Here is a 14,036-nt window from a genome sequence, read left to right as displayed (position 1 = left end):
GAGGGCGGGGTCTTTCGTTTTCACAAAGAAGCGCCGGGACACCGCTATGAAAGGTTTACAAATCGAGCAGACCCCAAGACAATGAGGAGCTGGCCCAAATAATGCCTTTTGAGTTTTCTAAATTAAGTGTAAGTTATACCTCTACAAAGCTAGTTGGATTCCCCCCCACAATTTATATAGTTGCACATATATGTCTTACTAGTAACATGCGATTTCTATATTATGGTTTAAATGTTGGGATGTAAAACGGTCGACAAATACCAGACCGTTTAAAATTCTACAAAGGCGCGGCGGGCACTATGTAATCTTTCCTAGGACCTTCTTAAAGCGGTGATCAGAGGAAAATTGCTGCTACGATTTAGAAAACAGAGATAGACCGGACAGTCATTTGAGATTATACAGTCCCCTTGCGAGTTAATTTGTTACTTGGACCTGTGATATTCTGTTAAGTTACCCTAGTACAGTGTGTGTTTCCTGAAATCCCTACAACAACTCAGCCGGCAGAAGGTTTGGTGGTTGCTGGGTGGGCATTATCCCCATTCAGCTAGTTAGCTAGCTAGCTAAAGGTGCTAGGTTAGCTAGCTAGCTAACGGCCGTTAGCAGCCAGTTTCCACGCAGCTTTCAAAACGAGTAAGTTGTTTGTTTGTGTTAATGCACTAGCCAGTCAGATAATTGTAGTAATTTGTATACCACTGCTGAGGGTTAGAGCCGAGTGTGTGTTGGACGCTATATTTGCTGATCATCTACATATCTGCCGGATAATTGTTAACGTTTATTTATTTGAAACTCCGTAAAAAAGCCAAAGACTCAATACGCAACGTATACAACTTAACGTTGCTGGGAGATTTGTTTTCAAATAAGCATCTATCGAAACGCAGACGCCATTTCTCAATTAGCAATTTGTTGTAATTGACATGTCACGTCCCGTGTCACCAGTCACTGCCTGTGGTCAATTAACTTGCTAATTGACTAACAGCGTTTGCTAAAACTGCCCTCATTCAAGGTACATCGACGTCAGGTGAAGTTTATTGTTCATTTTTGTCATTTTACTTTGTTTTCTCATGTACATTACAATGAATCTCTGCATAATTTTGTTTAATATAAAAATCGCTGTATATGAAATATAATCAATGCTCAAATGAACTGTATCAATTAAGTCAGTTATCGGTAGCAAAACCTTTTAAGGCTATTTTGTGCGGACAAATCAAATGAAGTCAAGCAGCTGTTGTCATGCTTAATGTAAATCCAATAACTTTATTTTAAACAGGAACAGAGTCGCTGTTTGTCTAGAGACTGTTCTGTATCTGAACTCAGTCATGGAGAACGATGGTTGTGTTGAACTGAAGAATGGTGGTGATGCTGCTGTGGACCCAGTTAAGCAACAACCAGCAGCCACAGCTCCATACAGATACACCAAGGTGATAATAAATACTGGCAGTATGATGATTTAGAGGCTGGATAGAGTTCTTCTTAACACAATTTAACTATGATAAATCCCTATTCAGGAGGAGCTTCTGGATATAAAGGAACTGCCAATCTCCAATGAAAGGCCAGAATGTCTATCAGAGAAATATGACAGGTAAGAATATATTTCCTGGGATGAACAAATCCACACCATCTTAACATTGAATAATATTATGTGGGTCAACAAGAAAAGCAACACTAATCTTGTCATATGAGACAGCATGGATGTGATCATCAAGGAATGGGCATTAACCTTTGGCTTGTATTTGATCTTTAGTAATTGGCTTAATTAGGAGTCAAAGTTGCCTTGATTCTTGATGATAGAGCAGGTAAGCTAATGAAAAGTGTGTGCCCTACTTTTTGGCCACCTACACACACTCATGCATATTATCTGGAATTATTGTGACAAAACAATTTGAGATCTAGGTGGCCTGAATGTCCTGAAGAAATGCTCTTATTAATTCACATTTACTTCAATCTTGAATCTCAAGTACAAGCCATAAAAATGCCTTTAAGAAACTCTTACCTTTTGAACCTTTTTGACAACCTTCCACAACAAGCTATTTAAAATACCAAGCAAAGTTTTGTTAATGTGGGAGACAGACATATTTTTTGATCTACCACCCAATCTGTCAGCAGTCATTGTGTGTGTGTGTGTGTGTGTGTGAGATGATGCAGTCCTGAAGAGCCCTGCTGTTTTTCTTTACAGGCATTTCATCAGGGACTCATTTTTAAACCTAGGATGACAGATGAACACACTGAAACGTAGATATGATAGGAAAGGACAAGGGTTGAAATCCACAGTTGCAGTTGGCTTTAAATAATGTTGTCCATGTTGACTTAATCTAAATGTAGTGTTTGGATTGTACCACCATTTCTTTTGAATGCATGAAAGAAACAACTGACTTTAGATGTGTCAGCTGTGCCCCATATCCCTCCCATCGCTGGTGTGTTTTTTTTAGATATTATTGCAGTCCACAGTTAAGCACTGAATGTTTATATTATATCTACTTGTCAAATAATCTTTAACACAGTGAGATCTTTCTTTTGCCAAAACATTTTTGGTGCCAATGGCCGTCAATACACTTTGAGAATTATAGTATGTTATTTGTCTTCATTTTGTGTATAAACTGGCTGAGCATGTTTTTAATTGTGGGTTCAAATGATGTCTTGGTACAGTGATGGTGTCTGGGACCCAGAGAAGTGGCATGCTTCACTGTATCCAACTTCAGAGCGTAACTCTCCGGTGGAAGGTTTTAAGAAGGACTATGTGGATGATAGAGTTCCTTTGAAACGAAGAATCCCAGGTAAATGACTGTTTATGGAGTCCAAAGCAAGAGAGATTAAAACCAAAAGGCAGGTCATAAAGTTGACTGTCTGTAGGAGATTTTTCTGACAAGTCATGGAGCAGTGAAAATCTTAACTAGCAAATATTTGAACGTTTATAATGTTGGGATAAGAAAGTATGTATATTTCCTGAGGGGAAATTGTAGATCTTACAGGATTGTTAGCTTAATATCATGTGACTGTTGGTGTAGTCTGTGTACTCTAAATTTAAACAAAGCCTGTCTTCTGTGTTGTATTCAGATCCCCGTGAGCGGTTAAAGGAAGATGATCTGGATGTCATACTGAGCCCACAGCGACGCAGCTTTGGAGGTGGATGTCAAGGCAACGCTGCACCTGCGCCCCACACCCGTCGCCCAATCAGCCCTCTGGAAAATAAGGAGAATGAGACTCTCCGTCTAGGAGGGGCACGCAGGATCGGCAGCGGCCGCATAATTGCTGCCCGAGCCTTTGAGAGAGATGCCCGTGTTGAGAAAGAGAGGGAACGTGAGAGAGACTTTAAGGATAAAAGATTCAGGGTTGGTTTTCATTGCTTTCAGTTCATCTATAATGTATTTCCTTGTGTTCAGACACGGTGGCATACAGTGCATTGAGGTTGCCTTTTCAGTGCTAATGCAAGTAGGATTGCTAAGAAAGGACATAGGACAAGAGGACAAGAAAGGGTCTGCTTCAGTTTGTTTCACAGAACTTATGTGAATATGAATGAATTTTAATGGATAAAACTAGCTGAAAAGGAAAATGTGCAGGTTAAGTAAAAGCCTTAAACTTTACTCATGTCTTCAGAGAATTATGTTTGCTTCTAGTCTTTGTAGATTATATAAGTTACCAGCATTTACTTTTACAATCTCTATCTAAAACAACGAGGAAGGTGCTGCATGGACTGAAAGGAGTCCAGTTTCCTTCATACAAATAACTTACCTCAAGTGGTCCCATTTACTTCCCATTTTTACTTTTTGCAAAGGCAGTGACATTTAAGTTTGTCTTGTCCCATTTGCAGAGAGATTTCGGTGACAAACGTGTGTTTAGTGAAAGGAGAAGGAATGATTCGTATGCAGAGGAGGAGCCAGAGTGGTTCTCTGCGGGTCCCACAAGCCAGTCTGAGACAATTGAGCTCATTGGATTTGATGACAAAATCCTGGAAGATGATAAACGCAAGTCCAAGCGGTCAAGGAAGCGGACAGAGTCCTTGAAAGAAGGCATGTCAAAGCTTTGTTTTTTAATCATTATAGCATCAGGTTGAATTTTAGCCATTTATTATTTAATTGGATAACTAGCTGTCTTGTTGGGGATACTTAAGATTCTGATTCTTATTTGTCACATTTATGTGCAGTAGTGGAATGTAATGGTGGACAGGGCGAGGAGAAAGACGTGGGTTTGCAGTCTACAGCTGATCAGGAGGTCCCCCACCCTGACGTGCTGCCGGAGCAGTCAACTGGAGACTTTGACTTCAATGAATTCTTCAATCTGGAGAAGACCATGCCAGGACTGGCCTCAGTAAGTACTGGGGAGCACTGTGGTTTTGGTGTTAAAGGTGTATGAATATCACAAATGGTGTCATTTTATAACTCTTAAAAGCTTATCAATGTGATTTTTTTTTTCTTCTTTTTTTTCTCCTCTCTCCCCTTGGTTTTACTCTAATCAGTTTAAGCTTAACAGTAGAGGTTTTCCAATGCATCTGCCCCTTCGCCTTGAATCAGACATGCAGGTCGAGCTGACATTTGTTTTTTTACATGTATTTATACAATCAGAATATTTTAGAGGCTAGATAAACTGTTGTGGCACAGTTTTGACCTTTTTAAATTACATGGTCTGTTTGTCTTAATCAAAATAAACAAGCCTTTTTGAATCCGAGCATTACAGATACTTGACATCAGTATGAGATTACCTCTGCTGCACTGGCTTGATCTTGCTGAACTTGCTTTGGTGGTGTGATGGTGGTATTGTCACTGAATGGTGCACTTTCTACATATTTTTGTCCCAAGACTGTTGCATGGGGTATAAGGAAAAAAAGGTATAAAGTCCAAATTTATGCCCATCATTATAGCTACATTAGACTGTGTTAGTAATTGGGGAACTAAGTGAACTAGGCTACAAACTAAATGAGAAAGTTTACCGATTTTTAGTTTGTGGCATTAAATCAACACAAGACCAACCAGCAGTGCATTCAATGACACTGCCCTCAATCTTCTAGCACACTTTGTGCTAAATCGATGGAAAGCGCTATAAACGTAAGTGTCACCTTTGTCCTCACACCCTTCGGTCTGCTGATTTGTGTTCCCCACTATGTCTCAGACTCCTATTTTTGTCTTTCAGATGATAGAGGATGTTTTGGGCGAGGGCCCTGTATCGGCCAGCCGCTTCAGTCAGTGGTTCTCCAGTAACCTGAGCCCTTCAGGCAGCCAGTCCAGCAGTCTGAGGTCCACTCCCCATGAGGAGCTGGAAAAACTAGCAGGTAAATGACTTTATTTCCTTGGCAGTCCTACAGTTTCCCTGAATGAGCGTCATGTAACGGTATAGCTTCAAGCCAGGCATAGCACTTTTTGGTGAAGCTGTGTTCACCAAGATCAAAGGCCTGTCCTTTTTTTTAAATGTGGGGAACTATTTGGGTAACTTTGACTAGAACACAAGTCTTTTTACATCTGTCCATGTTAAATATTTCAGGTGGTCTTGCATTTTTAAAGTTATCCAGATAACAGCAGTAAAGCCCCTGGATATTTCCTGTTGAAACTACATTTAGGGCAAAAATGACTTTGAAGCATGCCTTTTATCTTGGGGGGGAAAAAAGAAAAACCTACTTGAATGAAGTAGGGCTGTCTCGCGTACCTTTTTTGGGAGGGTCAACGCTTCAGCAGCAATTATTCAAATTTAAGGAGGAAACAGCAGCAGTGGTGGTCCGATAGGAGCAAGGGGTGAGTAGAAGGAGAGACGACGGTGGCAGCGGGGGAGAGGGAGTCTCACAGTGCAGGCACCTTCTCCTCCTCTCCGCCCCGCAGGCCGCCTCAGTGTCGCTCATCAGCTCGTGCTGAAGCTGCAGCGTGGGGATGCTGCTGCTGTCTCTCTCTCTCAAACAGAGATAGACAGTTGTAAGCAGTAACACATTGGTGAGAACAGGAAGCAGGTGCACGGCACGGGGACCGGACCCACCAGAAGAAGCAGCAGCAACTTCAGTGCGAGCTAGACGCAAACCGACAAAACACCAGCAGCATGTGCAACAGCGAGGTGGCCGGCAGGCGGGGAGGAGCAAGAGGCACCTGCACCGTGATTCGCTCTCCCCGCTACCTCTGTCGTCTCTCCCTCTCTCCTCACCCCTCTTCCTATCGAACTGCTGGGTCAGAAAAAAAAAATTCAAATACTGATTTTTACCTTTGAGGTTTTTGTTCCTCTTAAAGGGCTTGAACCACGCTGCACTTCCCCTAGCCAAGACCCTGTCCCATACTTCACACCTATTCAATCATCAGAGTGCAGGGAGAAGGTGGACATCCTGGAACTGCTGCACAAGGCCAAAATAGACCTGAAGCCTCTTCTTTCCACCCTGTCGGTCAACAAGGCTCGGCTGCGGGAAAGCAGTGAGTGTCAGTACACAAACCATTTCTTTTCTTTCTTTTTTTTTTTAAAACTCTGAAGTCATTAACTACATTTAGAATTTAGTTTGTAGAGTAGAGTCACATTTAACTGGAGATTTGTTGTACACTAGATAAGTGATTCATGTAGGTTTAGGCATTATGTGGTTTATCTAATTTTCTGTTGTAAATAGCACAACAGTTCCTCTAGTTGTTGTATACAGTATAGTTGTAAAGCGTGTAACCTTATTTTACAGTGCTATCATAGTCAGTCTAATCATAATCGTAATTCTGTCTGTAGCTAACTCTGGAGCGGTGCTCTCGCTGGAGGAGGTGGAGGGAGAGATGAAGGGGATGAAGCTGGGCTCAGAACCCCAGGTGCGAAAGGTAGTGCCTCCACAGAGGGGAAATGGGACACCGTTCATGGCAGAGCATTTAGAGGAGGCATTAACCGGTGGCCCCAGTGCCCGCCCACGCTCACGTGACACAGACATGTCGGCCTTTAATAAACTGGTCAGCAGCATGAAGGCAAGTGGAACTCTGCCAACTCACCCCAAAACCAACACAAGCAATGTAAGTATTTCTATTCATGTCTAGATTTTTTTTTTTTTTTTTTTAATTTATATTGCTCCAAGGCTTACACTGGATAAGTAACAGCACTGTGCATGTTGCAGTGGAACAGGTAACTGTTCAAACAAACCTGCCCCTGTGTGATGTTGAAACATTACATGTAACCTACATGACTCTTTCTGAGAAATTGATCGGACTAGAAAGCGATGGGCATAAATTTGCTTCTGAACTATTCTTGATGTTTGTTTTTTTTGTGTGTGTGTGTGTTTTTAATTTATTTGTGTGAAAGCTGCAAGTCTCCCTTTTTTTATGGAAGTCAGTTTCTGAATTGGTGTTCTGGTTCATTTTTGTACTCGGGTTAAACCAGTCATTAGACGCACGCTCATTAAGGAGAGTGACAATAGTACATCCATAAGCATAACTGACTTGCATGAGGGACACTTGTGACTCATGTACAAATTTATCTCAGTGGGCTCGCAGTGTTGCGGTTTGTGGAGGTTTTAGCAAAATCTATTTACATGCCCAAATTTTATCTTTTTATATCCGGCTGCCACTACTTGAAAGCCAGTATTTGTGCCAATTTCTGTTGTGACACGCGTCAAAATGCCTACAACAAGCCTTGCATTGCAAAATGCTCACTGTGATGGGTTTTTACGAAGGAAAGGATTGTTTTTCGTTGCATTGCACATACCACAAATGATCTCTCCTTGTACAGCTGCAGCAACATTCAGACCCAGCTGTGGTGACAATGTCTGAAGCTCAGGTGCCTGCTCAGCAGCAGAAAAACATATTCCAGGTGTGTATCCTCTCAAGCTAATGCTGACAAATGTTTGGTATATAGAGAGGGCTTCATGGGTCCGCTTGGTTCCTGTTAGTCTGGCGTAAACTATATCCAGTGTAATTGGGTCTGAGTAGGGTCCTGTTGTACTACAGGTCTCTGGTTTGTCAGTGTATGTAATACCTGAGTGGATCCAAGCAGACTCTCTATGAGCTCTGATTGGGTGGTGTGTCATAATTATCACAGATGAAGTGTAAACTGAAGTGCAGAGGAAATATTGAGTGCTCCTTTCAAGAGTAGCTGCAATTTTAGATCAGAGTAGGGCTATTTTTCAGCTGTCATGTCTCTTGTGTGAAATGTCCATGTAGAGTCTGTTTACACATGATGATTTAATAGATGAAGAGTGTTTTCTTCTCAGTATGGTGGCAACGCTGCTGGAGAACAGTGGAGAGTTGTAAAATAAGTACACAAGACGTTTTTGAATTTTGACACAGGCTACCTAAATGACAGCTTTTAAAACTCATGCAGTTGAAGGATTGTCTGTACTCAGCTGGGTAGATGATATACGCAGTGCGGTGGTGAGGCTCGCTCTCAATTCAGTGCTGCCGCAGGTCTGTAGACTCAGAAATGGTCACATCAGTCTGATCAATTGACAGAATAATGTATGCTATGTTTAGGAATCCTTCAGCCTCCAGACAGATGATAATGCATCCAGCTGAGTCAGTCCAGCTGGAGAATAATTACATTTGAAATTTTGATGTGATGCTGCCTCCATCTGACAGCAGTACAGGTGAATATTTAAAGTAGAATGAAAGGTTTGAGAGAGAGATTTTATAGAACAAGTATGCACTTGTTAAACTTCATACCAATTCAGATTGTGTTTGAGGGGAAATAATTGTCCTTAATCAAATAATGTCAGTCATTATTGTCTGTTGGGCAGCCATGCCTCTAAAACACCACATTAACAAATAAGACTATACAGTATGTCTATGTCAATAGGACTATATAAAGACTTAACATCTAAGAACACTGTAACCTTGTGTGTGTGCTGTATCCAGGACTGTCGCTTTACTAGAGCTGTTTAGGAAGGCTGCTTGGACTGAAGCTGGCAAGTTGCCAGGGTGAACATCAGAGGGAAAAATTACTCCATCCTACATTTTATGAACAACAGTTTTGCACTTAAATCTAACTGCCAGACAAATGACATTGTGTGTTTGAACTTCTTGGTAAATGCATGTATTGTATATGTGTATTGCAGGAGCTCTTGGGAGGTCCTGCTCGTAGTGGCTCCCCTACGCTACTCGGCAATCTGTTGGGCAGCTCTGAAGGTCCAACGACCTCTGCCCCTCTACATGGCCTACTACACAAGGGCCCTTCACCCCCTCTCTTTCCACAGAGGGCACCCTCACCTGACTACTTCAACAGTCGGCTGCAACCTTCAGCAGGTAAGTTTATTCAAGTGCAAATTTACAACCTTTTTTTTTGTAAATAACTGTAAACCATACAGTGGAATTTGGGAGTCTGCATATTGTATGCGTTGATCTATGAATCAATAGGCTTGCCCAAAGCTGATCATAATGAGCGTTTTTGTTCTTGTTTCTCTGCATAACCACAGAAGTTAAGGGGGTCATTTTTAATATCTGTTTATGGTTTGCTTTGAGGCACAGTGGCACATGATCACAGCTTAAGAGTGTTACACTGGGCCTTTTGGAAAATGGGCTTTTTCAGCTGCAAAATCTAATATGTTAAGTTCAGCATCTGTTTATATTTCAGTTGATGGTATTGGTAAGACAAGATTAATAGATTTTTTTTCCCCATTTTGCCTCCAGGTTTTCCTGTTGGTCCTCAGCCCATGTTGCCAGAACAGTTTGCTGACGTACACAGGTCTATCAGCCCTGGATCCGCTGCACAGCAGCAGGTAACTTAGGACACTGAACTCGCGTTAAGGCCTTTATTGTTTGTTTACTGAGGAGAGATTTTGTTCATAATAAATCTTAATTTTGTTTTATCCCAGTTTGGGGTGTAACCAGCAGTAAAATTATACTAGTGGCTTGGCTTTCAATACATTGCTCACACTTTCTATGTAAATTATTGTATATTTATTTTATAACATGAAATGCACATCCTTTCATGTAGTGCTTTTTTTATTGACATCGTAAAAAGTAGAGGTTGTAATGCATGCAACACACTGACTGCTTAAATAAGAAACTGCCTTATTTAAATCCTTATTTATTTTTTTAAACAAAGAATTAACTAATTTTTAAGACCTATGTTAAGGATCTCAACTGTTTATTTTGTTTGTCCAGATGAGGGCGCTCTCCATGCCCGTGAATCGGGCGGATCTGGAAGCCCTGGCATTCCAACAGGACCTTGCTCTACATGCCCACCACCAGTTCCAGTCTGGCTACAACAAGCTACCACAGGACAAATCTTTTCGAAATCGGTTAGTTTTTTAAAACTCTGAAATGCTGCACAGTATTGCTGTGTTCATGGTGAAATAACAGCAGTTGAAATGGGTGGGATGAATGCCCCCTCAGCTAATCTATCTTGACATTTTATAAACACAAATTTGTCAGGCTACTTGTCTTGCCTGTTAATTTTAGCAACTGGAATGATGGCAAATGTAGTTCACTATGTGTGGCATAGATCGTGCACTCAAACTGTATAAAAAGAAGCATTGGTTAGCATTTGCTAGTTAACTTATGGCTGATGTATCTTGTGATCTACAGACAGCAGCGTGTGAATCGCTCTCCTGGTCCAGGCCCTCAGCCTGCTGGAAGAAACTCTCCAGGCAATCCTGTCACTAGCATGGTGAGCATAGACTTCATCCTCCCAACTGGCTTTGTTCTTCATTGTTCTATAAAAACTAATTTATGTTTGAACTTTTGTCTGTAATTTCTACATGTTGGTATTGCTATAAATTTTTCTTCTTTTTTTTAATCTACTACAGTTGTCCCCATCATTTACACCCACATCTGTGATTCGCAAAATGTATGCAACTAAAGAGAAAAGCAGAGATGAGCCATCAAGTCGATCAGAATCCAAGGAGGAGGCAGCAGCACACACTCAAGATGGTACAGAGCCTTAATTTACCTACAACTTCTTGATTTTTAACTTGAGTTAACAACACAGTAACATTGAAATTTGGGTTATGTGATTACAGACAGCAGCTCCCCAAATCTATACTTGGAAATGATGGATGGGAATGCTGCCCAGTCTGGAGGAGTAAAGACCGGCTCTCAGACCTTGCCAAGCAAGGACCAGGAGCGACTGAGGCCAGGCTCCGCTGGACATCATACACCCACGATGGTACCTCCAGGACCATCCTCATCTTACCCTCGTCCCATCTACCCGGTACCGCTGCTATCTCATGTACCGATGGTACGCCCTCCTCCGCAGCTACACCCTAATGTGGTTCAAAGAATGCTGGCACAGCCCCAGCAGCTTGGACCTGCTCTTGTGCAAGCAGGTAAGTGTTTGCTTTTTTTTCCTCATCTTAAGTTAAACATTTTATTCAACTGTAAAGGTGTTTTTGTAATTTAATTTGAAGTTAACCCTATGACATAATCAACAGGTATATTTCCACCGCATGTTGACCTTGCACAACTTCAAGGTTTGCCTCCTGCCCTACTTGGACAACCGCTGTACCCTTTAAGTGCAACAGGGCATCCACTTCTACCTCCCAGAGCCAATACTCAGATGCAGTTAGCAGTAATGCAGCAGCAACTTCAACAACAGAGACCAAGTAAGTAGAAGCAATGTCAAATATTATGACTGTGTGGGCACATGGAAGGAGTGGAATTATGTCCCCTTTTTTCAGCTCTTGGATTAAACTATATTTTCGTCTCATCTTGCAGTACATCCGAACATCGCAGGCCCTCAGTCACAGAGCCAAGGCCCTCACCGGACAAACTGCTCCCAGCGACACGGGGGCAGCCCCCCTCTAGGCCTCGCCAAGTGGTTTGGATCAGACGTGCTAGAGCAGCCGCTCCCCTCCATGCCGGCCAAGGTCATAAGTGTAGATGAATTGGAGTTCCGGCCATAAGAAAACACTGCGCTGGATTGCGAGATTATTTTCCTTTTTTCCTTTTTTATTTTATTTTATTTTATTTTTTTTTGCCTCCAACCTCATCTTTACCATTAAAAATGTGAACTTTAATTTGAGAGGCAGCGCACAGACCTGGACAGTCTGACCATGCTTTGTCTTCGACCTTGAAGTCACTGCTTTTGAGGAGGCTTGTCAGCAGAAAAGGGAAGACAAGTAATGGATTGTTATTGCAGCTGAGTGATTTCTTTTTTTTTTCTTCTTTTTTTTTGTATTAGACTCTCGCAGTAAATTATGTAAAAATCAATTGTACAGACCATGGGAAAGAATCTTATTCTCCCTATGTGTATATAGCTATGGTTTCTTTTTCTTGGTATGGGGAAGGTGAAACTATCCTGCAGTTCGAATGAAAACTGCGAGAGAGAAAAGTCACCGAGAGCTGGTAGCATTCCTTTGTCTTGTCACCTTTAATTTCCCCCCTGAACTGCACTGAAAAAGGGCTACCGATTGTGAAAAATGATGGATTGATGAGTCACTTCAGTGTATACTCTATCCTTCTTTTTGGCATGACTGGTGGCCCGTTTATGTAGAAGTGACAGGCTGGAGCATTTCAAGACCACTCCAGGGGATGCAGCGACTGCTGGTTGTGCCTTTTTTCATCGTTTTTTTTCCTCCCCTTTTTTTCCCCCCCTTCCTTTAAACTGTTTCCTCCCACCATCCATACTGTCACCAGGGAGCATCTCTGCTCATATTGTATTGTTTTTTTTCCTTTTTTTTTTTTTTTCCTTGAGGGTGGTGGGGATTCAGTTTATGTGCGTTAAGTTATAAATAAGCACAAATAGAATAATAAACTCTTGAGTAAAAGTTTGTTTATTTTGTTTTAAATGGTTTTGTATTATTTATCTACTCAAAGCACTTTATTAGGAACACCTGTGCAATCTAATGCAATCCAGTACAGCAGCTCTGCTGTAAATTCTTTTATGAATTTTACACTTGTTGTATTGGATTGCATTAGATTGCACAGGTGTTCCTAATAAAGTGCTCAGCGAGTGTATGTATTGCTACATTGATCATAATAGCCTGACTGAATATTGGCCACTGAATTAGTTACACATGTACAATCTAAAACTTTATAAGCTATTTTGAGAGGTGTTACTTATTGACGTCATACTTTGGTGGTGGTGCTGCACTGGACTTTATATACACTGTAATACCGAGGGGTTTTCCAACCGTATTTACACGCATGAAGAGAATAGAGTATTAGAAACACCTTTTCAGTCCAGTACAACACCACTACCTACAGCCTCAGTAATAGATACTGAATTAAAACCATGGACAGTGTCAACAAAAACCATCAATTATAAGCTTCATACAGGTAGAATTTAAGACACAGCTGCTGTCTTTTGGATTAGATTGTTCTGTACAGGTTTACCTAACAAAGTGGCCACTGAGTGTAAAACTGAAATCCAAAGCACTTCAAATGAGTCTATTTTCTACTCAATGTTGGCTGACTTACTAGGAACAAAGTATGTCTTGCAGGTTCTTTCTACTCTCAGCCAAAATGTTTGTTTAAAAAAAAAAAAAAATCCCTGCACATATGTAGGAATCCTTGGCACATCTGGTTCTGCTGAATTACCTGTTTCTTCTTTACAAGTCTACAGTCCAGTGTTGAGCTAGAAGATTAAAGGGTTGGACCGATACTGTATGTGGCTCAGTAAGTGACAAGAAGTCAGTGCAGAAATGTCAAAGGTATGTTTGAGGTCCTTTTGGAAACTCTATTATATTTTTTCAATTACCAGTTACGTTTGTAAAATGCATATCTATCACAATTCTCAAATAACTAAATTTAGAAGGATCCTTATTGTTATATCATTGGATTTTTAAAACTTACAAATTGGCATCTTCCTCTAATTTCCAGTTGGACCAGGCCCTAGTCCAATACAATGCAGTCTGGCTGAAATAAATCATATATTAGTGAAGCTTGTGATGAAGAGTATTTCTTGAGTACTATAGTTATTTTCAAGACCGTTGTGAAAGCGTAATGGGTCGTATTATGCTAAAAAGGATTTCTAATATTCTGCTTCCTCATGTGCATTAGAGTGGGGTAAAATAAGTGGTCACTTCCACATCTAAAGTGATTATAATATATTTTTTCACTCTGGATCATGTTCAGAAATACCACACATTGTTGTCCCTTCTCCTCAAAATGATTATCAGCCGTTAAATGATGTCTACAGATAACATAAGTTGTTATTTAAAGTAAAATCGGGTATTA

The 14,036-nt window shown here is 41.0% G+C and overlaps 1 protein-coding gene across 6 annotated transcripts; it reads left to right on the top strand.

Moving 5' to 3' along the window:
- Positions 1 to 23: 23 nt before the first annotated feature.
- eif4enif1 (eukaryotic translation initiation factor 4E nuclear import factor 1) lies at positions 24 to 13,279 on the top strand. Of its 6 annotated transcripts, none has more exons than XM_067587184.1 (19): positions 24 to 128; positions 1,268 to 1,418; positions 1,506 to 1,579; positions 2,644 to 2,771; positions 3,052 to 3,326; positions 3,806 to 4,004; positions 4,139 to 4,302; positions 5,122 to 5,260; positions 6,198 to 6,380; positions 6,670 to 6,941; positions 7,654 to 7,734; positions 8,975 to 9,161; positions 9,546 to 9,634; positions 10,023 to 10,159; positions 10,446 to 10,527; positions 10,667 to 10,790; positions 10,880 to 11,185; positions 11,291 to 11,461; positions 11,574 to 13,279. In XM_067587184.1, the coding sequence occupies exons 2-19, from the start codon at positions 1,317 to 1,319 to the stop codon at positions 11,759 to 11,761; spliced, it is 2,901 nt and encodes a 966-aa protein (XP_067443285.1). In that variant the 5' UTR covers positions 24 to 128; positions 1,268 to 1,316; the 3' UTR covers positions 11,762 to 13,279. The 6 variants fall into 6 exon arrangements, with proteins under 6 accessions (XP_067443285.1, XP_067443288.1, XP_067443287.1 ...); XM_067587187.1 differs by lacking the exon at positions 24 to 128 and adding an exon at positions 303 to 630 and having other exon boundaries at positions 6,267 to 6,374; XM_067587186.1 differs by lacking the exon at positions 24 to 128 and adding an exon at positions 303 to 630 and having other exon boundaries at positions 6,267 to 6,380.
- The last annotated feature ends 757 nt before the right edge of the window (positions 13,280 to 14,036 follow it).

This window comes from Thunnus thynnus, chromosome 4 (assembly GCF_963924715.1).
Source record: "Thunnus thynnus chromosome 4, fThuThy2.1, whole genome shotgun sequence".
In the NCBI taxonomy this organism is placed as follows: domain Eukaryota; kingdom Metazoa; phylum Chordata; class Actinopteri; order Scombriformes; family Scombridae; genus Thunnus; species Thunnus thynnus.
This window is presented reverse-complemented; position numbering and strand designations above follow the sequence as displayed.